At 46.1% G+C, this 27,298-nt stretch overlaps 2 protein-coding genes across 5 annotated transcripts in view; one reads left to right on the forward strand and one right to left on the reverse strand.

Annotated features, from left to right (window-relative positions):
• Positions 1-27,298, forward strand: part of LOC128305954 (high affinity cAMP-specific and IBMX-insensitive 3',5'-cyclic phosphodiesterase 8) — a 130,271-nt gene that overhangs the window by 79,494 nt on the left and 23,479 nt on the right. For 2 of the 4 annotated variants that reach the window (XM_053043598.1, XM_053043599.1), the window contains one exon: positions 6,852-6,887. The exons of the other annotated variants lie outside the window; for them this stretch is intronic. In XM_053043598.1, the coding sequence (XP_052899558.1) occupies positions 6,852-6,887 (36 nt within the window). The remainder of the gene's footprint in view (positions 1-6,851; positions 6,888-27,298) is intronic. 4 annotated transcript variants of the gene reach the window in all.
• LOC128305953 (nuclear receptor coactivator 6-like) lies at positions 6,479-10,713 on the reverse strand. Its single transcript, XM_053043597.1, has 2 exons — positions 7,020-10,713; positions 6,479-6,651 (listed from the first exon to the last, which is right to left on the reverse strand). Exons 1-2 carry the CDS (start codon positions 10,711-10,713, stop codon positions 6,479-6,481), a joined length of 3,867 nt encoding a protein of 1,288 aa, XP_052899557.1.

Consider the following 27,298-nt stretch of genomic DNA (forward strand, 5'->3'; position numbering starts at 1 on the left):
TCACTCGGCGCGAAAACACATCGAACATTGTGGACGATGAAACCGGCACAAAGCTTTTTATTCCACGGTCGAACCCAAGCTATCACGCTCCTGCCATCGTCAGGGCGCGCTGTTTATCGAACGGAAACAAGTGTCAAACTTTTATCTACTTTCAGAGTAATCTCTCCTGATAGAAGTGAGATTATTTTTGGCCTTTCTTTCTAGCGGTAATAATGCTGGGATAACGAAAACAACCAACCGGCAAAGACACGTTGCTGCACGTTCAATCGTGGGGACGGCTTCCATTTCGTTCGGTCGATTATTGACCGTGTTTTGCTTTTAAAAGTTTAGCACAAAATGAAATTTATCATGTTTGGTCGGGAGGGGGGAGCGAAAAAAAAGCCCGATGAATCTTTAAACACAGAAGCTACACGGCTACACCGGGCCACGGAAGGATGCTGGGTTTCCATTTTCGGCTTAATCGATAAATCAGATTGAGCTGGGGGATGGCTGCGAGTGAGTGAGTATTTTCCACGTAAACCGAACTGCACTCTCATTCCAATTTTCGGTACCAATTTTCCAATTGACAGACGTGTAGGGATGGTGGAGTTTTCCGCCAGATAACGATAGGTCCTTGGAAGTTCACTGGTGTGTTTCTCGCTTCCGTAGTAATCCGAGAGATAAAAAAAAACACGCACACGAATTTGGGAACTATAATTCGTGGCAAGGATTTATTTTTATCATACAAACCATACCCTCCGGACATCTCGCAGTGAACCGGAAAAATAGTGTCATATCGTGTCCGGTGTGATAGCACACGGGATTTTCCAACATCACCAAACATTGCTCTGGTTGGTTTAAAATCCTTTCGGATAAAGCACGAGGAGTGTAGGTTGCGTACTTCACCAAAACTATAACATTTTTCTTTACAACATAAAATGTTATAATTTATGAAAGAGAAAACATGTCAATAGTTGACAACGACCATTGCTGCTAAAAATATTTAAACACAGCAATAAAATGCACTGATAATTTGGCAGCTGTCAACAGTAGGTTCGTGTTTTGGAGTGCAGACGAAAATAAAACGTTCGTTTTGCCGGAAAAGCAATAAGGTAGTTACAATTCCTTTTTGTTGTACCGCTTTTCGCTTAGACGTCCTACGGTAATTTCTTCGTCCTTGAAGGCAGCGGGAAAAGTGCGGATAAAAATAAACCTTTCCGCCGCCGGTGCCTGGGCGGCAAAGGACGGTCTGGTTTCGTGATGATCCGGATGCTGCCATGTTCATCGAGCCGGAAAAGCGTCCACCACCATATTGCTTCCACCGTTTCCGGGCACCTTGGTCCCCCCCCCCATTCCCGAGCCCTGACACTTTTACGACGCGCTGAATCTTCCACGATAACAGATCTGTGGTCCGGTGGAGCCGGTGTGTAATATACTGTCACCCCAACCCCCGCCCACCGTTCCGGATATCGATCCGGTGTTCGATTGAGTAAGCATTACACACGTATCGAATCGGTTGGAAAATGGGAAAATTCTTCACCCGGTACAGTGCAACCTGACAGAGAAACCCTCACATTTTGTGTAGAGAGGCGCTCAGGCAGAAAAACAACCATTTATTAAACCCCAATCGATGTGCCGTATCGATCGCCACCCGTCAGCCGATCGATCGTATGCGAAAGTCATGCTAATGATGCACATTTTATGCTACCACAGTAGCGCCGTGGCTATAGCAAGAAGCAAGTGCGGACAAGAATGGAAACAGCCGACGCCGGACATGGAGTGCACTTCCGACGAGTGCCGACTCGCTCGCTTGCTACATCCAATTTCCATTAAAAAGTTTATCTGCCGCGCACCGTTTCGGACTTACTTATGCCGGTGTGCCATAAAAGTAAATGAAAACTCTCCTCTCCCCGGTAGTGGACTCTGGTGTTTGGTATTCCGTTCTAAGCCGGGCAACCGGTGCGCTGCGTTGGTCAACGTGGAACAACAGCATAACTCACGCAGAGCGACATCCGTGATTGCATCGCAAAAAAAGGGAGCCGGGTATGGGTTGCGTTTAGATCGGACGATGAAAAAGAAATGATAATGGTGTGTGCAGTTGGATATGGTTTCGGAAGCGGGAAAACTCGCTTATAAGATTTTGTAAAGTTGGAATAAATAAATTTGATTTCCATCTGCTGCTGCCTCTTTTGCTTCGGGCACCTGCGTACACAGCGGAGAGATAAAAAAACAGATGAACAATCAGCCCCCGATGGCAAAAGTTGCGTGTCGTCCGTCGTTGAGAATCTGTGCCGCAGAATCGCAGTGGTGCCTTGCCTTGCACCATCGCAATCTTCACTTGCAGTATCAAGCTTGCATCGTCTTCCGGACGCGACACCAGCGAAAATGGTGATGGATAAAGTTGCTAATTGCAGAAATTTAGCGGTCATTAGTGATTGTAATTAGTTCACGACACAGGCGCAACCGGTGACGGTGACGAGATTATGCTGACCAGGCCTGGTCCCGGGCCCCGGGTTGCGTTCTTTGGCGGTTGGGAAAATTAAGTTAGCACGTTCTTGCTCTGTCGTATGATTAGTTTCGGTGGCTCGTTTTTTTTGTTCAGGGTGCCATTTTTATGTTTGCTGCTATTTAAATGTTAATTTAACTGCCCGACGAGAATAACAACACGGTGAACGTTAATGCGCAGGTGATGATCTTTTAACTACTTGGATTTCTTGTTTTCCGTATTGCTGCACCCACTTCGCTACCGAAACATAATGCAGGAGATGTATTTCTATCAAGTCCTTATGAATCATTAATTATGATCGCGATAAAGGAAGTTCAGAAGGTTGTTATCTTATTTTAATTTAGATTTTCGGATCATTCATTGTCCCAGAGTGTATATTGAGTGTGCCTTTCAATACTTCTACCTTCAATTTCAATAGAGATCATCTCGGTTAGATATATCTCGAAGAATCTTTGTTTCTTGATTGATTCTTTCCAGTAATAGGTCTTCTTACCTTCTAAAATCATAAACAAAAACACTCATAGAGAATTTTTTAAACGGTTTTAATTTCTTCAGCGCCCTCTCAATATTATCCTATTATATTTTCCTTTCGCTTTTCTTTTCTTTGCATAAATTTCAAATAATCGATAGAAAACTTTCCTTCTCAGACCCTTCAAACTTGGACAGCAAAATTATCACCTTTCCGTTTCAAGTGTAAACCACAATCGATTGCCTTCGTTCGTAATTAAGCATTATTCTGATCGAGATTACTCGCACCGCTATTTTATTCGAGCACGAAACTTTCCTTCCGAAAATCTTGCCTTATCACAATCACCAGACAGTTGCAGCCAAAGCCAACCTCTGATCGTCAGGAAAATTACCACTTGTCCAAAAGTGCCAAGCCAATCGACCAAACGCAAACCCGCCCCACTGACGCCCGTCCGTCCGCATTTTCCTCATTTGCAAAAGTTGTCTTCACGGTCGCTAGTTTCTTTTTGCTGGATTTAATTTCAACCCACGGAAAAGGTCGTTCCGATTAAACAAACTAATTATTGATCGTGCGCGCACACGGGAACGGAACGCTGCTGCTGCTGCTGCTGCCCGTTCGCTTTCGCTGCGCAGGGGGTGTTTTAGAAGTGCTGATTAGTATGCAAAGCGAAAACGTGGAAAGACGCGATGCATTTCCTCCCATTCTATCGCGATGCAATTATCTTGTTTCCGCGGAAGATTGTGGATCCTGCCACTACACGTTAACCGTGGGTCATCCATTCGAGGATTTTGCCCCATTTGCTGCGCGTCTGTGCACTTTTCTTGCGGCATTCCGCTTCTAATTATTTGCGAGTTAATTTCTAAGGAATGAACAAGTTGAACTGCTGAATCGCAGCTGAATAAACTTAGTTCTTCTCGCGCGCAGATTACCTGGAGGTCAATTAAACGAGTAACAGTGGTTCGGTTTTTTGCTTCTATGCAGTTCAAGAGTTTTGTGTGTTTCTTTTTTGTAGAAAGAACAATTATGCAAATGAAATAGAATGCCTTCGGGTGCTTTTTTACGATTACGACATAATGCAAAGAAAGCATAAAATTGAATGTATTCTGTTTTTTTTTGTATCATTCAAATCCACCAGCACTTGGGAACTTGTTTTTCTTTTGTTCACTTTTCGCTTTCAATTTCCATTAACAATTTATACTATCATCATAACCATCATCACCCTCTTGGCGATCATCATCCGCTGCGCGCTGATCAGGCACGTGTACGCCCCCTGGTGGGTGGAGGTTAAAGTTCGTTCGGTAGAAAGAGTGGGGTGGGAGAAAAGTTGGCGGTATGGCGGGAAAAACATAACCACCACCACCACAATGGGAGGGAAAACTCATCACACTCACCCCTAGTCCCCTTCCAGTCCTCTGCTGGTACAATCCATCCCAGGGTCGAGACAAAATGATGCGTGAGAATTTCTTCCATTCGCTTTCGATTTCATTTCATTTCCTTCTGCCAGTACAGGGCCGGTACGCACCGAAGAACCGAATGGCTGCCAAGCCTTTCTTTCACCTTTCAACTTCACCTCCGCGTACGATAAGCGGAGCGAGCGGACGCAAACAAAGAAAACACCAGCCAGCAGTTTCAACATTTCACATTTTAATTTAATACTTTTGTTTTCTTCTATTAGTCGCGTCGTTTGGTTCGCTTTCAGCTTTTTTCCTCTCGGCTCTTCCATCTCGTTCTTGGGTTTTTACTTTCTTCTGCAAGTTTTTCTATTATTGTTAGCAATTGCAATTTTTCTCTCCCCTTTTTCCCACATTTTATCCGGCCTTACCTTTTTTGTCGCTGTATTTTCCACCTGCGTGCGTCTGCTTACAGTGTTGCGTACAGCTTTGTTTTTTTTCTGATGTTATGTGGAGTGAACTTTTAATGCTGCAAAAGGTTCTTTCTTTCAAAGGTTTAGTCTTTAGTGGTTTTCCATACTTTGTTGTTGACTCATGTTACAATTTTATTTACCATACACACTCACACCTCTGTACACGGTTTCACTGGTTTCACTTACTCCCAATTAATTAAATTAATTCGTTAAATAACTTCCACGCGTTAGTTTACTGTTGGATTTGTTTTTTTTTTTATAATATACATCATTTTCTACAACTGCAACTGACTGTCTCTGGAAGCGGTTTGGAGGTTTAGCAGCTTTGGCAGGTAGTTAAACCCCACCCATAGTTAAAAAAACTGCACCCTATTGCTCCCCCATTGCGAAAATTTTCCCTTTTTTATATAAAATTGATTGGAGGCAGGATGATGGAAGTTTTAATTTTTCTCAACCTTCGCTTCATAACTTTTTTGTTTCTAATTCCTCTCACTTTCTTTTGGCCGATTATGGCCAATCGGCTTGCACTTTTTACATCGTCTTAGACAGTATTTTCCCAAGGTTCATAATGGATTGTTTTGTCCCCATGCCCTGCCGTCCGTTGCGTTGCTCCGTTGCAGTTAGTTAGTTATTGCTGCTGGTACGTCTTCGTTCCCTTCGTTCGCTCATTACCGTTTCTCTAATTAGCGTTTATTCAAACGCACTTTCATTGAACCCGCATCGTTTCGTTTTTGTTTTGTTTTTTTTTTTTGTTAAACCTAACCTCCGTTTGTCTAGTTTCTAATGTTTTGTTGCTGCTGCTGCACTGTCTTATACATCATTTACACGTTCAGTCATAGTTAACCGGTCGGTGGAGATGCGCTCCCCCTCGTCTTGATCATTTCTTCCTTCGAGCGCTAATGCCTACCTGTCCTGCTACCTTAATGCCCCCCGGGGGTGTAGGAACCTTACCCCCATTATACAACCCCACTAAGCCGATGTGTTGCACCATCTGGAGCATTCATATACATTCTTCACGAACTACACCACTATCGATCACAGACTAAACGTATTTTTTTATGTGTTGTGTACGCCACGATAAAGCCATCCCCATCGTGCGTCGGTGAGTCCTCCCCTGTCCCAGTGTGCATCGTTTATCGTGCATACTAGGTGACACTTAAAAACAAAACCCATGTCCAATGTCTCTATTTCCTTGGTGGTTATGCTCGATCCGCAAAAAAAAACCCTCGTTGATAAAAGCGATTTCCGATTTCCCTGACAAACATCGAGCGAGCACCACCGAGTACCGTGACAAATGGTCACCCTGGCCTGGTCGCGCTGATTTATATTTACCTAGTTTTATTTATTTTGCTGTAAGCTCTTGCCTTATCGGTCGGCAGCACACCTATTTTTTTCTTGTTGTCGTTGCTGTCCGCCTGTCTGCCGTGGCCCATTTCCGTGTTCGTTTCGTGACGCTGGACGCCTATTTGCGTACGCGATACCGAATGCTGTTGCGTTTTTTCGTTCCGATGTTTGTTCGATTCAGTTTCCGCTCATTAGTCTGGTAGGAACGGCCTTTGGTACGGGGGTTAGCTTTTTTTTCTCCTTCTTCTCCTCTTGCCTTACTTTAAGTCATGCGACAGCACGGTTCTGTGCGTACTGCTGAACGTAACGCGCGTAGCTACACATCCTCCCGGCTGGAACTGGGCCGGTCCGTGCCCGGACCACCGTAGGGCAGTTTCTTCCGGACGTACTTTCGCTGCTGGAGAAGGTGTTTCACCTTTGTTCCAGTGCCGGCGGTGATACTGCTACTGCTGAATCGATGCTTCGGCTTCTGTTCCAGTAGATCGTTCACTGGGAAATTGGGACGAAAAAATATAAAAGAAAACATTAGAAGAGTATATTAAAATCTTATGACATTAAGTTAACCTATTGGGTCAAAAATCTTCACTCGCTATATACACCTCATTAAGTGTGTGCTCGCTAGAGTTCTTCCAAAAGATGACGCATCTAATCGAATTTTCCATCTTTTTCCTTTCTTTTTCTCATTGCAGGTAAGTTTCACCAATACTCATCGGCAAGATTGTGCTGTAAGTCATTGCATACATTTTCTAAACTGAATGTGTTAGAGTTCCTGTTCCTTGTAGCATCAAACTATTTGGCCAGTAGTTTGTAGCAGTAGTTTGCCCTAGAACGCTCTGCCCAAATTGAAGTTCACTTACCAGATTCCGGTGATACATCCACCGTCGATGAGCCGGTCTGGTAGATGCCTCCACCCTTGTAGTACAGTGGCGTTGGCCGCACACTAAACCGTGGCGTCAGTACCCGACCATTGCGTTCCTCAAGAACCTGCGGCGGTTGCGCGTGATGGTGATGATGGTGCTCCTGATGATGGTTGTGATGACGGTTGTGCGATGGATGTTGCTGGTGATTGTTCAGCAGAGCCGCCGTCCACGGTTGCGGTGTGACGACATAGATCTTCTCCTTGGTGATGGGAGATATGGCAATCTTGACATGCTGCCATCCGGACCGACTGCTCTTGCCCGGTTTGTCGTGCAGTGCGGGCAGCATGGTCGATGTCAGGAACTCCCAGGGAATAGCCTTGGTGACGCGGTGCAGCGACAGTGTGCTGGATTTGCGCGCAAAGTCATCCGACCCGAACTCCTGCTCGGTCCAGGTGTCGATCTTACGCTGCAGCTCGTTCGGATCGATGTCCCAATCGATGGTGCGTTCGTAAATCGGGCCGACCGTGTTATCCCGATCCGCTTCCTGCACCGTGGGTGGCTGCACCGTGGTCGTAGTGGTCGTGGTGGTTTGCGGAGTTGTGGACGATGTCGTCAGTAACGTTGTGCGCCGATGATGCTGCTGGTACGTTGTAGATGCTGGCGATAGCGGTGGTCTCACCGTGCGACTCGTCTCCGATACGAGCAAATCGTTACCGAACAGCTTGGGACCTTTCGGGATGATCTTGGTTGTGCGCAGCAGCTGCGAGATGGTCGTGCGCGACTTTTGCGCGTAGGTCGTCGGTGAGATCTTCACCCGGGTCACGTTGACGTAGTGAGGTGTGACCGGTTTAGCGTACTTGGACAGTGCAACCGGGGGAGACGGAGTTCGTGACCCAGCGCCGCCAGTGCCGGCGGTGGAGGCAACACCACTGTCGGGCAGTGGTGTTGTGTGACGTTCCATTCCACCGCGTACGCTGGTCAAACTGCTCAAGCTTACCACCGGTGGCAGCGGTGTCATCTTCGGTATCCGCACGGTGAATGGCTTTGACTCCTTGGAGATCTCTACCGGGCGGACCTTCTTCACCTTGGCCGGTTTGGGAGGCGTCTTTGTAGGGGCCTTCATGAACGGTTGTGTCGTTTCCTTCTGGAGAATCTCCTTCAGATGTGTGGTGGATTGGAAGTACTTGACCGAATCGTTCTCAATGAATCGGGTTTTGGGTTTCGTCGACTGCTGGATGGCGTTACCGGACGGTGGAGTTGGTCCAGAGTGTCCCGAATGCTTCGACGTTACGATACTCGACTCTTCCGGTGCGTTGTAGTCCAAGTCTTCCACGTTCTCCTGTGCGGGCAGTGGCCTAAACGGTTCAGGTTTCTTGTACGTGTTGTAGGGAATTATGATCTGAATTTGTTTGGGTTTCTTTGTGGACATCAAATTTTGATAACCGCCGAACGTTGCCGTCAGTGAGGATGGTAGTGGAGGAACCGTGGAAGTCGAAGTCTCTTCACTCGTCGACACTGTCTCCTCTGCCGTTTGGCTGGGAGGTTCCGATGTGGGTCGTTTCTGAAACTCCATCGGCAGACTGGATCCTATGTGGAATGGTTCCGAGTAAATGTCGGTCGGTGGAGTCGAGTCCGCCTCCAAAGTGGTAACGGTCGTTGGCGGACGGGCCGTAGTTTGAATGACGCGTTGAGCGGCCGCTTCGGTTGTTTCTTCCTCATCGCTCAACTGGTTGTTGTTCACCGTATCAACCGGAGGATTAGTTTGCAAATTGGCCGAGTAAATAATCTGCACACCGTTGCCAAGATCGGCCGGGGCCGGTGGTGGGAAGGTACTGTAGCGTTCCGGCCTTGGCGAAGGTGTAGGGGAAGTGGTAGTCGTTGAGCCGTAGTAACGCGTTTGGGGCACAACGCTCGATACTTCGATCGTAGTTCGGATGATCGGTGAACCGTGATCGTCTTCTTCGGAATCGTATTCGGCATCGTCGCCGTTACTGCCTTCCCTGTGTGGAACACTTGCTCCACTGTTTCCATTGCTGCTGGTGGCCACGTTGCGCTTTTCCGACGCCTCGGGCTTCGAGTCCTCCCCGTTCGAGTACGCCACGGTCGTGTAGATGGACGACGAGGCTGAAGATGCGAATTGTTCTACGTCGAAGATGGAATCATTCTTGCCGGCCGGTTCGTGCGGATAGCGGATGTAGCTGTTGGACATTGACTTTGAGGACGTTGGGTAACCGTGGCCAAGCTCTAGGATGGGCTCTACCGGTCGGTAGGGTCGATAGAACTTGTACGGATCGTTGTGGAAGGATCCGGCCGTGTAGAGCGGTGGTATCGGCGTCGCACTCAGGTTCGGCAGAGGAATCGGTGCCAGGGGCTTACCTTCGTTCTGAATCGGTAGCAGCTTGGCCGGTGGAGCGTACTCCTTGTTCGTAAAATAAGAGGCCGACACCTGGCGCAGTGTGATAGGTTGCGGTGTAGATGACGGCCCGGCCGTCACCAGTATGTCCGGTGTTTTCGTGATGAAATGAGCACCAACCGCTGCCGCTGGAACCGGTGGGCTGCTGGTGGTTGTTCTCAATTGTTGAAGTTGCTGCTGAAGTTGTTGCTGTTGCAGTTGCAACTGCTGCAGTTGAAGGGTTTGCAGTTGATTTTGTTGCTGCTGGAGCTGCAGTTGAATCAGCTGCTGCGAGTGAGGAGCCGCGGTGATAATGGCGGGTTCTGAACCGGACCCACCACCAGAATACGGGCTGACCGATTGGACTTGCCCTTTTTGAGCGACTTGTATCTTGATCGGTGGTGGTCGATTTGGTGGTGGTGATTTTGGTGGTCCACCAGCTACTCCCCCGGAGCCACCGACGGCGGTCGGGTATTCGGGTGGTGCTGCTATCGGTACCCAGGGCACATTGTTGCACGGATGGTAATTAACGTCTCCAATATTATTCGCCACAGGCGCCCTGCCAGTGGTTGGCTCTGGATCGCGGAATACGTTCACCTGCGGGACGATCTGTTGCTGCAGCGTGGAGGGTACAAACGGGTTTTGAGGCACTACTCCCGGTGCTACCGCCGCATGATAGCTGGAACCACTTTCCTGTATCGGAGCACTGGGCTGGAAGCCCACACCGGCGTCTTGCTGGTATGATGGATTGAGCTGTGTCGCTCTGCTTCCATTGCGAAATTGAAACGGATAGGGAAACTGTTGCTGTATCGGTTGTTGCAGCTGTGGTTGATACTGTTGTTGGAACTGCTGTTGCTGTTGTTGTTGTTGTTGAAATTGGAGCTGTTGCTGGGTCTGCACAGATGGAGTCGGCTGTGCGGTGTACTGCGGTGGAGGCAGCTTCCGTTGGGGTGGAAGTTGCGGAATTTGCGGCTGCTGCTGTTGCTGCAGTGCCGGCCGCCGTTCGTCACTATCATCGCCCAAGAAGGAAAACCAATTGGAGATGCGCTGGAAGAAGGTAGGGGCAGGCGTGGAGGCTGGAGCCGCCGCTGGTCGAAAGCGGGATGGTGCACCCGCGGGTGGATAAGGTCTCGGTTGTTGTTGCTGTTGGTTGGTTGCACCGTAGAGTGCATTTCCGGCGTTAACGCCTCCACCGGCACCGCTAAAATCGTTCCCACCGGGCTGCTGCTGAGGTTGATAGTTTGGCTCACAGACTGACAAACTGACTGCTGTTAGCGCTATAAAGCAAATTGTCGACATTTTCTGCAAGCAAAAATGAAGAAGTGATGTATCATTATTCACGCTGTGCGATCGCGATCTCGGATGTGTCTTTTTATGATTGCTAAACGCTCTCCGTAGCATAGAGACAGAGAGTATATTCGCACTGAAGCGATAAATTTCCGTAATAAAACGTGTATCAAGCGAAATCAATCAACTCACGTTTTATGCCGTGCCGTGTGGAGTTAGCGACGAAGAACAATAGCAACCATTCAGGCATGATAATCACGATGCCGCGGTGGTCACACCCTTAGGGTGTTTTATAAAGCTAATTACACACTCTAAGCGGACCCACGGGAAAGACTCACACTCAGCGGGATTGGCCGGTTCGTGCGGGAGATAGCCGATGGCAAAGGAAGAGAAGGTAGCACAAACAGAAAAATAACGCTCCATCTAATTGGCTCATCATCAACCCCTGCGGAGGTTAACTTCCGAAGACGCACGGGGGAATAGCAATACTTTCTATTTCAATTATCGAAATTATCCACACGGGCCAAAACCGCCGGGATGGGGATGAGGATCACCTTGGGTTTCGATTAAGGGCGTAAAGGAGAGACGATTCGCCAAGTCAACCCGTTTTTATGATGGAGCAAAAAAAAAAATTAAAAACAAATTAGTTTCGAATAAAAAACCCATCATCAACGTCACCATTTTTTTTCTTTAATCTCATTAAACGCAAACAAGCGACTTGTGATGGCATGAATTTTCCTATCAGTATTATTTCGAGTTGAGGAATGGAAAAAATGCTAAATCCTAAAAGTAACCCTCTTTGATAATGGAATGGCGTAGCGATTGTTGCTCACGGTAACTCATTTCGTCGGAAAATTTCAACCCACATCTGTCGCGAAGTGAAATTCCACTCCAAAACCCAACCTTCCCGCGCGACCGATCGCCATTACAAAAGCGATCTTCTTCGCCGCGGACCTTACGATGATGAAAGATGATGCATCCATTCCCAAATTACGCACTGTGCGAGTTTTACCCCGCGGATGAGGCAACTTCCGGTCGACGATCGCAATTGCTTCGGTAGCTCACACCTTTTTCACCCTCCCCCCCGCTCAGCGTTTGCTAACAAGGGACCGTGATCGCGGAACAAGTTGTTCGCTTTGGCGCACGGTAAGCAATGGAGAGAAAGAGCTATCGGCGCAAAATCTTCCCCTCCATCAGCGGAAAGGAGGAAAAACAAAGGCACAATAAGCCTCGCCATCAAATTACCAAAAGCAATAACCTCACGGGGAGGGAGAGAAAAAAAAATCACGCACAGCTGGAAAACAACCTCCAGGTTGCGTAAAGGTTGGTCGTATGATGCGCGCTTCCCCCAAAAGTTCCCGCGCGTAATAACTTTCGCTTACACTAAATCCCGCCGTGGGGTGGTCATTTTTCTCTTTAAATCCACCGGTTGACCATTGTTTTCCCGTTAAACAATCCCGCCACTACTCGCCGGGTTGCATTGTAAAAATCGAAAGGCACGCTTGTTTTTCGCGCACGCTGCCAGTGGGGAATGCGCGTTTCGGGAATTGTTGTTGTGAGTGATGTTTTTTTTTTATATTTTGTTGCTTCCCGGTTTGCTTTCTCCCTAAGCTCCGTGTGGATGAGCAGAAGATCACGACATTGACCACTAAAAACCCGGTACCGGAAAGGAAGCATTTGGAGTGGAAGGAAAATATTGCGCGATAGTACAGCATGCGCCGGCTGACTGTTCAACGCTTGCTGTACATCGTCATATCAGCGCCATTCATCGTTGATACCTCTCGAGGAGGGAAGTTAGGAGCTAGGGAAGAAAATTAAAGGGCAGAAGAAGGTGGCTGCGATTAAAAGTGACGGCGGATGGGAATGAAATTTTCGGCCCTGCTCGGACAGCACTCCAAAAGGTCGATGAATAGACTCGTCTGTTTTTTTTTCCTTTTTTGGTTGACAGCGCTTTCGGCATTATCTTGACGACATCAAAGATGCTTGAGTATGATGGTCTTAGGATATCGAGCTGAAGGGAATTTTCCTCATAAAATGCGTGGAATTGTTTGCCGGGGTGTTTTTACCTTCTTTTTGCTGTATCGAAACATCCAGTCCGCAAAACCAGTCCGAAATTGAGACGCGAGTGTTGTTAGAAACTTGCCAAGCGTAAGCATAATTTCAATTTTCAGCCTTTTTCAAATGATCAAAAAACATTCTTTTTTTTCAGCATCACACAATGCTGCTTTTAATTAGCGTAATGAAAATGGCACACTTTTGCACGAACAAACAGAAAAGTTAATTATGTTTGAACAGGTTTGCGAACACCACAAAACGAAAGGAACAAATAAAACACATTTCGCAGCTCGCACATCTTCAACTGTGTCCCAAAACAACACACGCGACAAAGCAAGAAAAAAAATTAATCAAAACAGAAATCAAGACACACGATCGCGGAGGCAAGAAAAAAAAAAGATAAATGCAGATAAACAAAATAAATTCCTTGCCAAAAGGCGACTCCATCGCCAGGTCGCGAAACGTTGGGCGAAAAGGCAAAGCTCGAAAAAGAATTACCCCTCGCGGATTCCCGTGCCACGACGCTCGGGCACACACGCACAGGACACTGGAGTGAAAGTGCCGGTTTATGAAAAATTATTTTCATTTCTCCATTTGCCGGTGGCTTTGTTGCTGGTTGGTATGTGTCCTCCTTTATGCCACTTTGGCTAAATTAATTCAAACTATGTGAAGTCCTTCGAGTTTTTGTGAGGGGAGCCACTGTCCGCACTGTCTCTCTTTCGCCCGGTCCTGGGCAGACTTTCCGGACAGCGGAAGGAATTTGGCCGTGTTGTGCTTCCTTATGGGCTTTTGTGTATTTTTGCTTTGTTTTGGAACAAATCCGGGAAACCGGAAAAGTTTATCATCGTACACTCCACTACCGCCGGGGTACTGTTCCAAATTCCGCAGATCTCGTATTCGGTTTCAGGCCAGTGCTTTACGGTAGTCAAGATCTCACCATGTAGAGTAACAACAACAGCGAAATAAAAGCATCAACATCCCGAAATGAGAACCATGCTTCCCCATGCACACGCCGCCGTCTTTTGCGGTTCGACAACACCCGATCCCGTCCCGTCCAGGAATCGATTGCAAATGAATAAAACATAAGTGACACACACAGGGAGCGATGACGACTGGCGGCCAACCGCCGCGCGTCTCTCTTGCACACGGTCGCCCACACCCGTCGCTGATTTCACTTTCTGCGGGGAAACCCTAGCAAAACCCGTGTGGCGGTGACCATTATCACGCATCACGGGTGTGGGGTCTCGGATGCTGGACTTTGATGGCAAAAATTGGAATTTCAAATCCTTCGTTCGTTTCCGGCAAACTTTGAATGCTTTTGAAAAGCGCAAGTTTTTTGCAATACCTCGTGCCCCGCCTCGGTTTTTTTTGTTTTGTTTTTGGCCTACCCGTGACCGTGAGGGGTCGATTTGTTGTTTTTATCTCCGGCTGTCGGTCGGTTGATGAGATTTTCGATCGCGATGCCATTTGTGTAACGGCGGGGTAGGATTATGGTATTTTCTGTCGTCTGAACCGTTCCCCGGGGTGTGATTGAAGGCTTTCGGGGATGGGCAATCATTGGGGTGGTGATAAAAGTAATGTTTTTTTATTGTAAAAGCTTCGTGTAAACAAACAGGGGTCGCTGTAGTAAATTGAAGATATTAATTGAAAGATCACTGCAGCTTTATGTATGCTTCACCGAATTTTCATGCGGCATCTCGGTTAGTTTCCTTCATAGCTTCAAAGAACCTCGATTTATCGTCTGTCTGGACTGTTATTGAGTATTATTTCCCTGTTTAGTATCCTTACTTTAATTATTTGAAAAATATACAGAGAGCAGCTTTGGAACGATGCTCAATATCGTAATTATAAGTAATATAATATTATATCGTAATATAATAATTATAATTAATTATTTTCATACTTTTTAACAAAATATTTTTGAGGTAAAATTACTGAAGGACATTATCAACTCCTCATAATTCTTTATCAAAATTAATATTTATTTCTCAACAAAAATAATTATATCACTATAAACCTTGAAGTCTTTTTAGAAGGCGACAAAGTAACTTTAATGGATTTGGCTCCATGTCTTCCAACCATGGTCCCTGTTGTCCATGTCTTCAACCTTCAAGTTTTCTAGTTTGACTGTAGAAACTTTGCCATCACACCCATTCTGTAGCTTCATATAACCGACTACAATAAATAAATCTGTCCATGTCGTTAATTTCGTACCTGTACCGACTGTATAATAACGAACAGTTGTTTGAAAGGTTGGCAATAATTCATATCCTTAGCATGACTTAAATAAATACTTATTAGGCATTTACCGAGTTTAAACCTCGAAACCTTTCAAATTTTTCTTCTAGATTTATGCGCACATCCTGATTATGTTTTATGAAATGTCTCACAATCAATCAATCACCTTGCACACGCCGTGAAAGCGCCAACAAGCATCGAGTAATGTCACCGCTCGTTGGCGCACATTTCGACCCAACATTGTTTCACATCATCAATGCTATCATTTTTGCATAAATCTTATGCTTTGACACGCAGAGCAGCACATTTACTGCGGGCCATTTGTCTTGAACTGTTCCTGCCTGTTCGGGAACACGGTGCCCCGAACGCGTCCCGTCTTTCTCCGGCCGGGTTTGCGCTAGTTAGTAATTGATTAACTGATTAGCGCAGACCCGCATTTATCACTCCATCAACACCTCGGCTACCCGGTTTGGAGGGCGAGGAGGTGGGATGGTGATAGAAGCATGGCAACCGGGTGGTGTGCATTAAAAATAAGAAACAGTCCAGTGTCCACGGCCCAGTGGACGGAACGGACTGCTACAGCTAGTCTCACAACGGCCAGCCGACTTTATGACGGACTCGAACGCATATAATCGTTTGACACCCAGCACCATTTATCATCGCGTGTTTGCACGCTCGTGATTGCAACGGCTTTCGTCCGTGAGGTTTGGTGGGTGGCTAACCCCCTTTCCTTTCCTGACCCTTTCCTGATCCTTCCACTTCTCTCTGTGAGCAAAAAAAAAAGGGGAACGGTATTCGCGACATCAACGATTCGCTCGACTTTTGGGTTGGGCTCTCGACTGTTTCTAACGATTTTCTCCTCATTTAATGTGCCGGACGATCTTGCAGCAAGGGTTGTTGTTTTACTTTTAGTAGTTTGTTGCTATTGCTATATCCCCGCAACAAGCTTCAACTTTCGCCCATTGCCGTTCGTTCGGGGTACCGTTTTGGGAAGCATTTTTCGCACGCTTGATGAGGGTGATCGAGCAAAATGGTTCCATTCTTGTGCTGCCGCTGTCGGAGAGCTCGTTTCCAAATGTCGCGACGCTATTTTATTGTAGCTTGATTAATGGAGGAAATTTTTGCACAAAGATTAGCTAATTTGCTCGCCGGAGGGTTGTGGGGGAGAAATCTATTTTTTTTGTTTTTATTTTGGGAACCGCGGGAAAAGCTTGGCGATTTTCCACTAATCATAACATTAAAACAATCGAATTGTAGTTAATTTTTCCCCGAGAGGAGTTTTATGGTTTTTATTCGTTAATTTATGTAATTAAATCGGTGGCATAAAAACGGACTGGAAGATAGTGGTTTGTATCGAAATGAAGCTTGGAGAAACGCATTCCATGCAATAAATTGTCCATTCAATAATGGTGCTTTTAGGTTAAATTAATTAGCAAAAATATTCTCTAACTTTGTGCTCCTTTAACAGTGCAAACTATTTCGTGGAAGCACTTTTTTGTTTGCCAACGTTTATGTACGTCGTCGCCGATCGTCAAAAAGTCAATTATCTCAACCTTTCGCCATAACGTCATAAGTCCACCCTCATCCGCATGAAGGTGTTCCCGAGCGTCACCTTCCTAGACCTGTTGGTTTTACCCTTCTCAGTTCGCCCTTTTCCACGATCCTTCCTTTCGCCAACCCAAGAAAAGCCATACACAGTTGTGTCATCGTCGATAACACCTTTCGACCCAAACGTTGGCGCGTCCCAGCCGTGGGCACTTGGGCCAATAAATGCAAATGATTTGTTTGCGTAATGAATGCAATCGTCGCCTTTCGTCGCGGAAGTACCGATTGGTGGAAGGAAAATTGTTTGTCCAAGCTAAACGCTTTGCACGACCCTGGTAACGGGGGAGAGGAGGCAAAAACTGGGCCAAAAGAAGAACTGCCTGCCTGGTGGGGTGTGTCGCCGGTCAGCGGGAAGACCCCGTAATGCAAGCGAAGAAACACAGGAAGAAACGATGACGCGCGCGCGCTCGCTTGGAGTCCACCCTCACGTTCTTCCCCGAGGGGGTGGTAAGCATCTTACCATCGGCGGGGACATAACCGTAGCGACAGCGAACCAGTAAGGGCACAATTTATGCAAAAACAGACCACCCTCTTGGTGAAATGTTGGGCGGGCGTGCGGGTTGCAATGCCAACGTGTTCCGTACGCTGTTGATTTATGCAATCGATCGATCGATCGTGATCGTGCATAAAGGGAAGGATGCGAATAATGACAAAAAGGCGGTTGTAAAAACGGAAAAGTGCACTGTATTAGTGTACAGTTCGGAGCGGGTGGACGGGGTACTGCGATGCTTTATGTACCTTTCAACAACTTCACCCCGTATATTAATGGCTGGTTGTCCGCGATAAAACCCATTTTCTTGGAATGAACCTTCGACCAGCGCAAAATAAAGGGAGCGGGCTAAATGAGTTGCAAACAACAAACTGTAACCTGCATTGCACTCTTTGGTTGGAAAATTGCACAACACAACAAAGCAAACCACCAGCGCTGCTGCGTGCCTTTTTCCCATCGACACACCACCCAGGAAGTAGTGCACACCCCAGTGATTGTGTGGCTTGTGGCTCTCGCGCATCTGGAAAATTCACCACCGGTGCCACCGAAATGCGCATGCAAAACCCGCGATGCGATAATACCATTAGCCCGAACCGAACCGTAAGCGATCGGATCATCACGCATCAGACCATCTTGGAATCACCGGGTCGCCGGGGGTATTTGATGAATGATTGGCCTCTCCCCTCTCCGCCGCACGCTCGCCAATTGCGTACGGATTGCGCGTGCCGTTGCACTTGCCCGGTCCGGGATCGGGGTCGTACCGATGTGTGTGAGAAATAATTGGCCCGAAATGGTGTGGTGTTGGACTGCGGTTTAATTGATTTCTCTTCGTTCGCCACTGAGCAAATCGGTACTGTTATTGTTTGCCCCGAGGGTAAGATTAGCGCAATGTGCAGCGCGTGCTCTCCGTCTGTGATGTAAGTTCTCACGTGCGTCTTTTCTTTGCCCCCCTTTTTGCCAGCCCGGGTCGCCCAGGTCTCGGTATTACGCGAGGTCGGGATTCCGTTTGTTTTGTACTTGGCAGGCGCAGAATGGGAGTCGCAGGCGGCAAAATATCAGCGTAAGGGATTACGTGAATGTGCACTCTGAATTCTGCACCACCACATTCGCCCAGTGGGTGGGCATCAATCAAATCTCCATCCTTTTTTTGTCTTTTGCTTTGCTTTTGCTTAAGTGGAATGTGATGTTTATGAATTTCATAATTCAACCCCAATACCCACATTTTTGGGGCCGCCAATTTTCGGGAGATGCGTAAAAGGTCACGCACAATTATCGATGGTGAAATTATGCACTCACGGTGCACACCGGCAATTGCCGGGGCCGAGATGTGCAAGCAAATTTTAGGGCACGCTGGGTGCAAGTTATATGTTTTGCGGCTTGCGAATATATGCAAACAATGTTTGTAACGATGATTTATTACAATTTGCATGCGGTAGTTGTTGCATAATAATTGGTACCGAGTGTTACCGAGCAATGTGGTAATGTGCAACAACAGGGAATGCAAAATTCATGTAGCTGATTCTCGGAATTTTCCAACAGCGCACACTCATTTTCCCATCGCATTTCGGTAATTTAATTTACCTTCACCCGTCTATCAATCAGTGTTACTAATTGTTGGTGTCGCGTTTAAATTATCGGGTTTGGTTTGGCCAAAAATCAAACATCCTGTTCGGCCCCGAAACGCCTTTGTGCTGCCGTTTCCGGAAAAGCGCGAGCAGTTAAGTGGGCTAGTAAAACTCAATCAACCCGCGATTTATTTTTTCAACACAGCATAGAGCGTAGACCGGAAACCGATATTTCATTATGTTTTTCCGCGAAACATAAAACCTCAACAAACAAATGCGGCTTAGAAACGGTTGCCCAAACAGGTGAGCCCGAAAGGGCGGGTGAAGAAATACCTAAAGGAAACTCGGCAACTCGGTCATTCTCAACCCCCACCCCCTCAGGGTGGTTGTAAATGGTCGAACCGATTTCCCGATAATAAACATGCACACACAGAGCCCCACAGCAAAGCTCAAGATTGTGTCCCTTTTTTGGGGTAGGAAAGTAGGGAAGGAAGTCCGGACTACGGTCGGAACAAGGTCTGGTACGTCAATACGCAAAAGGGCAAACATTTTAATTCCGAGCTACGAGTTGTCAAAGTTGACATTGGACCCTTTTGTTGAGTGAGTGTGTGAGAGTGTAGTTAGGCGATGTGGATTTGTTTGAACTGTTTTGAAATACCTTCTCTTATGCTCCCCCATTTGCTTTAACCCGCCCGTATCACGTTTTCCCTTCACGACCCTCTGCGTGTCTTGAGGACGCATGGTTTTGGGTGCTACCAAACCGGCTCCCTAGCATACGGTTGCATGCCGGTGTGCAAACCTGCAAAGGGAACGGAATTTCTCCGGTGCACTTCAGTTGCAGCCCGAGCATGGACACGTGTTTTATTTTGTGGTTCATTTTTCATCCCGAATGGTGTCTCTGTGTCTGTCTCTGTTTTTTTTTGGTGAGCGCTTTTGATAGCGGAGATGGATGAATGGAATTACTTCTTGAGCTTTTATGTTCGTCTGATCTGAACTCTTGAACGTCCGAGGGCTTGCAGTGTATATTTTAATGGAAGTGTTGTGAGAAAAGTACAATAAGTTATGTATCATTTATCTCCAACGGTAGAATTTGGTCTATAGAAGTGTCTTTCCATTTCTTATCACAAAATCCCAATTTCTGGAAAAGAATCTTCTCGAAATTTCCCATAACACAAAGCTTCAAAATTTGTCCCGAGCACACAAGACACCAGATTTAAAATCATCCTTACGCCGTATTCACTTACCATTGCCATGGTGCGGCAAGATCTGTATCCTGTTCAGCGTCACTTTAATCCAAGGATAATATCCTGCCGGGCAAAGCGGGCGGGTTTTTGCTCCGGTTCGTTTCCACCGATCCTCACTATCAAACAGCACATCAAAGCCACGGCCAGTTACATCGGGGTTACACAGGGCTTCCCACTGCAGGAACCACTGAGCTGATTACGACTTCAAGAACTGCTGCTGCTGTGTTTGCCTTTTCTTCCTTTTGACCTTTCCTTGCTGTTTCGCTCACTACAACACTTTTATAGTCGGCACTAGAGCTTAGCTTTCCACGCGAAGGAACACCTTACACCATTATCACTAACAACGGTGGATCGTGTCACGCCGTCGTTTAGTTTGCTTGAACGCGTATTAAAATTGCACTGCCCTTAAACCTCACCTTTTACAACAGGAGAAGGATTTACCAGTACAACTTGCATTTCAATAAAACCCGACATAATTAAAAACCTCCGAAATGAACACTTCGCACTTCTTGGTTTCACTCACTGTTTACACACAAAAAAAAACAAAAACAGCCACCTCGACTTTATTGCGATTCTGTTTGAGCATAAGCTTTCACTGTTTTGGTCACCGTTTTGTACAATCACCAAGCCATTGCCCATTACCAGCATCCGTCAGCATCCCTGTTTCTTGCCGTTTGGTTCGAGCGTTGTATATGTTTCTCTTTGTTTTGCTTTATTGTACAACGTTTTATTGGCGTTTCAAGGCTCTTAAAACGTCACGACACTCGCAGCGCCTTTCCAGCTACACGGTAAGGATGCTTTCTTTCTGCATTGCGCGCGGAATGAAACGAAAGTCTGCTGCAATAAAAAATTATTTTACATTTAGTGAAATTCAATCACATCATTTCTTTAAAGAAACATAACTTTGACACATTAATTTTTCAAATTTCCAAAATGCGAATTTTTATTTACTAAGTAAAATTAATTCACTGAACCGTTATGACAAATTCACTGAACGCACTTGTCAGCTTTCGACCGTTTACCAATTAAATGTACAAGCACTGTTGCAAATTAGCGGTAACAATTGACAAAACATCAATCAAAACCGTAACCACTAGCACAAGGCGTTCGTAAAACCAATATTAACTTCCTGCTAATGGAGATCAATTTTCCACCTGATCTACGTCCAACGAGCAGCGCGCGCAGCGAAGCGACAAATACCGATTATTGTATCGACCCCAAAACACAGCACCAGCGTCGGCTTTGCGCACCGTGTCTTTACCGTTCGGCACCTTCTAACGTATTAAACCGTCTGCAGACGGTGATCGCGCGGTACTGGAGAAGATCACAACCATCCACGGTGAGCGATGGTGGTGATGAGCCAAACGACAGCGCGATTCCACGCGCAGATGAGAAGGCTGAGCGAACGACGGATGAGGAGGGATGAGGAAGAAAGCATCGTGGAATGCTTAAGCGGACGCGCAATGATAAACAGAGCAGCCGCGGGTTCACCTTTTCGTTTCTTTTGTTCTGCATTTATGCGTGAGACCCCGTGAGCTCACGGTACGCCGCTTCTCACTCATCTCACGCGGATGCTGCCCTTTGCGTAACTCACGCAGCTCGCACATCTCACGGCACTATTGTGAGATGAATTTTCATCTCGTCCGTGTGATGAGTGGTTTGTTTTTTTTTTGTTTCTCTATTAATTATTCTCTTCTCTCGCTCAGTTTCATGCCGATCAACGCATTTTTTTTTTGTTTTATCACAAACACTTTTTCTTTCACCAAACATCACATGTCAACAAATGCGGCAAGAAAGCGTCCCAACGCGGTGCGTCGGAGCGGTGTTGCTGCTTTTCAAATTAAAAAAAGTTCTCACAACCTAAGCAGCCCGTAAGCCCTTTTCCCAGCGCATCGCACGAGTTAGCTAACGAACGCAACGAAATGCGGTGGAAACGCACCAACACTAACTACAGCCGGTAGTTCCCAGCGGCAACCCGCAGCTTTTCCTGCGGGCCGGGACCGAGCTTCAACGCGATCCCGGAGAAGGTGTACTGCTTATGTGTGTGGTTTTTGGTTTTGTGGTCTTGCTTTGTTTTACTGTTCGAACAGTTTTCTCCTCACCTTTGACATCGCGCCGAGGTGCATCGTCTTCGCTTGGGACGATCTTGACAGACGGTTGAATTACTGGCGTTCGTTTCTCGTCGCGCCAAGCGATCGTACAGCAGACGATAATGATGATCGTGATGGGTTTGTGATCGAGTTACACATCATCAGATCGTCTTACTAATTGCTCTTCTGTTTTTCTTTATTTTACCATCACACACACAGAAACACTCACTACAAAACACATCTACCAATGATTCTGACACCTTCGACCGTGGTTTCTTCGGTCAACACGGTAAACATAAAACCCGCCGCGTTCACTTTCGACCGTTCGCCAAATACTGAAGCAAATACCTTCGCCAACGCCACACACACGGCACGAATTCGCGCGATCGCGCGGCTGGATGCTGCGATCATACTCCGCTCTCCACAGCTTCAACGTGGTCAAAATAATGTTGCTCACGCTCCTTCGATCCCACCCTGCCCGCCGGGGTTGCTTTCTCTCCCGACCGCTGGCTGCGAATTTGTTCCTTTCTGTGGATATCTAAAGAAGCAGAAATAAAAACTTACCGAGCTACTCTTTCTCCCGTAGATTCGCGGTTTTTTAGCATCACGTTTAGCTCATGCGTTCTCTGCTGGAGCTCTCTGTCCTTTTCTCTTTGATGTTTCGTTTTTGTTTTTCCTTTCCACCCCAGCCGGCGATCGGCCTCGTTTGACCGCAAACGAAAACGAAAGCTCCCGGCACCATCAGCAGGGGGGCTTGATCGTGCAATTTCCCCTTCGAGGTGGAGCGTTTTTTAGGTTCGCATCTCACGCTTACCCCTTTTTTCGCCGAAGGGTTGCTCACAGTGAGAGGAGACTGTGTTTTTGTGTCTCTCGTAAAATGATCTGTCTGCGATCTAAAAGCACCCCCAATTTTCCTTCAAGAGGCGCATGCTATTGACGGGGCAGTGATCCGCAAATTTAACGACGGCGCATACAAAAAAGCTCCGGAATTTAGAGCGAATCAACTAATGGAGGGGTCCAGAAATAATAATCAACCGGTGGTAAAGCTTCTAGGAGTGTGCCCCGTTTTCCTGTAGAAGCGGTCATCACTTTCTTCTGCTGCCTTTTGTACAACAGGATTTATTCAACAGAGAGAGAGAAAAGGAGAGCAGAAAAACAAAAAGAAAGATGAAACAGTTGACATGGTCAGGGATTCAAAATGGAAGAGTTTTTTGATTGAGAAGTTATGTTGTCTGGCGGAAGAAACGAAGAGGAAAGGAAAAAGAGCAGAAACAGCTGATAGAATATAGAGACTATGACTAATATCTTTGATTTAAACGAATGTAGAGAATTCTCTTTGACAATTTCGTTATTTCATATCAATAAATTTTAGATACATATAAATTTGATCATATAAATTTCATAACTCGATACAAAGCGCATTAAGCTTGCGATTACCTGCTTTCTATTTCTTTTAATGCTTCGGTTTAAATGTGGGAATTGCGTCATGTTGGACAACAATTTTCCGAATTTTCAATAATTATTCCTCTCAAACCAACCCCAGGCCTGCCATGTCTCCACTCTTCCGTGGTAATTTCCCATCTCGTCTCGTCAAAAAAAAAAAACTGCGTTCGTTTGATTCATCGAGACTCAATCATTTGCTCACGTACACGCGATTCGCGCTCGTGAGAATGGTTTGCGTCCGGTTTACGTTGCAAAACTTTCCTCCACAGCTTCGCAGCAAAAGTGAAATGGAAAGAGACGAAACGAGCTTTGGTGCGTTTTTCGGCAATCACCATGTAGGTAAATAGCGTCTACAAGCAAGGGAAGCTGTTTACTTTCGTGTACACCGCTCGGAACCGGTCTCGTTCGCTGCTGTCACGCTGACCAAACGAACCGGCCCACCACCATGCGTGCGACTGCCATCGGCGCAAAGCTCTCCGGTGTGAAGATCGGTTACCGCGGGGTGGAAGGTTCGCCTCACCTGCAACGAGGGAACGCGATTATAAATTCGTACGCCAAATCATTGCCATTACGTTTGTAGGGCACGGTAAAGCTTTGGGATTTGTCAACGAAAACAAGAGTTTTGCGGTGCGAAGTTTGTGGCTTTCACGAATCTTGATCTTGCTTCTTATTTGCCCACACATCGCCATCCATCACCATTATCGTGGACAGGTTTTTGGTGAAGAGGAGGAGAATTTACATGCCGAATTGGATGCCGATTGGAACCGAGGTGTAGGAACCGAACGGTAAAGATCGCACATATGTTGTGCCGCCACGTACGGTACACCAGCTGACCGGATATATTAGCATAATCAAACAAGATTGTCCGGTGTGCTCGAATGTTAGCGACGGTATGTTATGAATATTGATCCCAAATTAGTTATCGCGCTTAATCGCTTTCTCATCGCACCTCGCCAACGGCTTCTCACCGGATGATCTCACTGGCTCGTAAGTCATCCGTCGGTTCACTTTCCACCTCGTCGGAATCTTTTCGAAGCTGCAGTCTATTTCGCTGGATTGCTAGACGAGATCTCGAAGTATTATTGAGTTGTCACTGACCTAAATTTAATTTTACCCAACTGGCCGGAAAGGAAATTAAACACTATCGGTGGCTATCATAATCCCCGGATGGAAGGGTATTTAGCTTCTAATGAAGTTTGCACGCAGTTTGTTTCCCAAAAGTTTCTTCAACACATTCGCTTGTCAAACAACTCGCGCATTACACAAGATGAAAGACTAACCGTGAACCGAAATAAAATAAAAAAACAGTAAACATCTCCAAAATCACCAATAATACCCAAAGGTTTCAGGTGTCCCTTGGTGGGGTTTATCAACCGAAGAAGTCGTAATTTAATTTCCATCCATTTGGAAAGTAAACGGTTCGCTTCGTCGGATGTAACCATCACCAAAACATATGTCTTATTGAATTCATCCCTTCCCTTTCAGCTATTTGAAGTGGAATAAAATAAGGCATTTTATGCTTCATAAGGGCTGATTGGATAGCAACAAAAAGGATGAGACTCCGTTCGCCATGTTTCAATCCCGGCAGAGACGAGCTTACGAATCGCTATCCTTCAATCTGAGCGAACTCTACCCCGGATACTTGGAGCCCATCGAAAAGGTTTCATTTAGCCTTGGGAAATTGGGGTCAGTTCACCTTCATCTGAGCTAGATGATGTTTAGAATCTTGTTTTATATAGAAGTACAAGTTCCTGAAGGATTTGTGACTTCTGAAGTGACTCCTGTATGCATTAATCTGATCCATTTGTAGAGTAATATGATCCTAAAAGTTACAATAATTGTTTTCCCAAGAATAAAGCTTTTGGTGAATAGACATTACTCTTGTGACCGAGTTCGAATGATTTTAACCTAAAAATGTTCTGTTTTTGGGTTTCGATTTCCGTTGTTCTACCGGAAATACGAAGGAAAACGATAAACACCCACTTTTACAATTATGAGGTAAAAGCTTCTGCGATCCGTTTAGACTTCCATGGAAAATAATTTGAATTTTAATTAGACAATGGTTGCTAAAAGCTATTTATTACGAATCAAATTAACCAGAACCTGATTACACAGCAAACCGTTACATGTAAAGCGAGTGAAATCAATTCTCGTTAAACCGTATGTTGTTCTTGTTTGGCAATTTCATGCAAATGGATTGTAGAGAGTTTTACATTATGATCGATTACATACGAACAACCAAGCGATGGTACTTGGCCTATGGGCAATGTAAAACAAACATGCAACCCAGGGTTCGGAAATAAACCTCTAATTAATGGATGGTTTTCGGCGTTTATTACAACCATCTCGGAATGCCGCATCCCACACGTCGTTCAAATCGAAAAATAATTATTCCTTGTGGTACCAAACGCTGGAAAAGATAATTACACATCCAACTCCAGATATCCCAGCATCCTTTTTCAATCAAGAAAGTTCTAGACGAGGTAAAAGCTATTCACTGGAACTCGAATTAAAAAAAAAGTATTTTAAATCAGGTGAGCCCTTGTCCATTTCTATATTCTTTATGATTTGATCCCACCGATTGCTTCACGCAATATCCTTTGTGCATTGTGCGGCCTTATTCACTCATACAATTTATGTTATTCTCGTGCTCAAATAATCGCTACGACAATTAAAATCCATCAACTTCAGGACGCTGTTTGTGTATATTCTGAGAGGTTCTAGCTATATTTAATATAATTTCTTGGAAATGGGATCTAATCGAAGAAGTGCAGGTGACTGATTTTGACCACGAACTGAATGCCGGTGCTCGACATACCCATATTCTCCTTGCCCCGTTCCCGTTCGGTCATATCGAATTCGTTAATTCGTTTCACATGTTTCCGAGTAATAATCATAACGATCAGTCGCCATCTCCACAGTCCGGCTTCGCACCCGGCTGTTCGAGTGTACTTGTGACTTTCCTCACCGGGTTCCGATATTTTCTCGGGCCCCACGATACACAAAAGCCTGCTCAATCCGCCGCCCGCTTCGGAGCCAGCAGTTCCATCAATCTTTCCACCGATCGCTATCCCCCCCCTCCCCCCTGGGCCCGTCCACGGCCACGTCCAAAAGTGGCGATTATTGCCGTCTGTAATGGAATTGAAGCGCTAGATTCGTTTGAAGAAGAAAAAAATAAAACAGATCGTCTGTGGGTGCGAGATACGTCGCATAGCAATGCCCAACGAGCGAGTGGCTTAGAAAAGTCATTAAGAAACCATTCTTGTTCACTACCGCTGGGACACAGGCCTTCAGGGTATGACTCCTGCACTGGCACTTCCTGGCGACTCGATTCGTTCTGATTTCGATTTGATTTATTCTTCACACGAACACACACGGACATATCTGGGAAGGGCAGGTAGAAGAACTAGGTCGAATATGGGTCTCTCAAGGGAGTCGACGTAGAGTCAAGGGCAGTTACTGGACAGCGACCGGTTGTCGATTCTCCTATTCTTGCGTCTCTCCAACCTTCGTAAAGCTTTTAAAGATCCCCGAAATGTACTCACTTGTCGGACTTCTTCGAGCATTACCCAAACAAAACAAAAATGGAACAAAATAGGAAGCACATTCCAGGTATGCCGACGGTATTACATTAGCGCAAGGATTTGACCTCATCATCGCATCGCAACAACCATACAAAATTTTGATTGATGCCAGCCGGCTACTCTCGACCATCCCGACGTTTGCCAGGCGCACCTCCGCACAAGGACGCAGGGACGAAAGAAAGAAGGAACGAACGATCGCATTATTATCGCGTTGTTCACATTTTAAAAGGCTGCGTCACGGTTGGAAAGGCTGACTTCAATTACGATGCTAACGTTGCTTTGT

Source organism: Anopheles moucheti, chromosome 3, assembly GCF_943734755.1.
Source record: "Anopheles moucheti chromosome 3, idAnoMoucSN_F20_07, whole genome shotgun sequence".
Taxonomy (NCBI): Eukaryota; Metazoa; Arthropoda; class Insecta; order Diptera; family Culicidae; genus Anopheles; species Anopheles moucheti.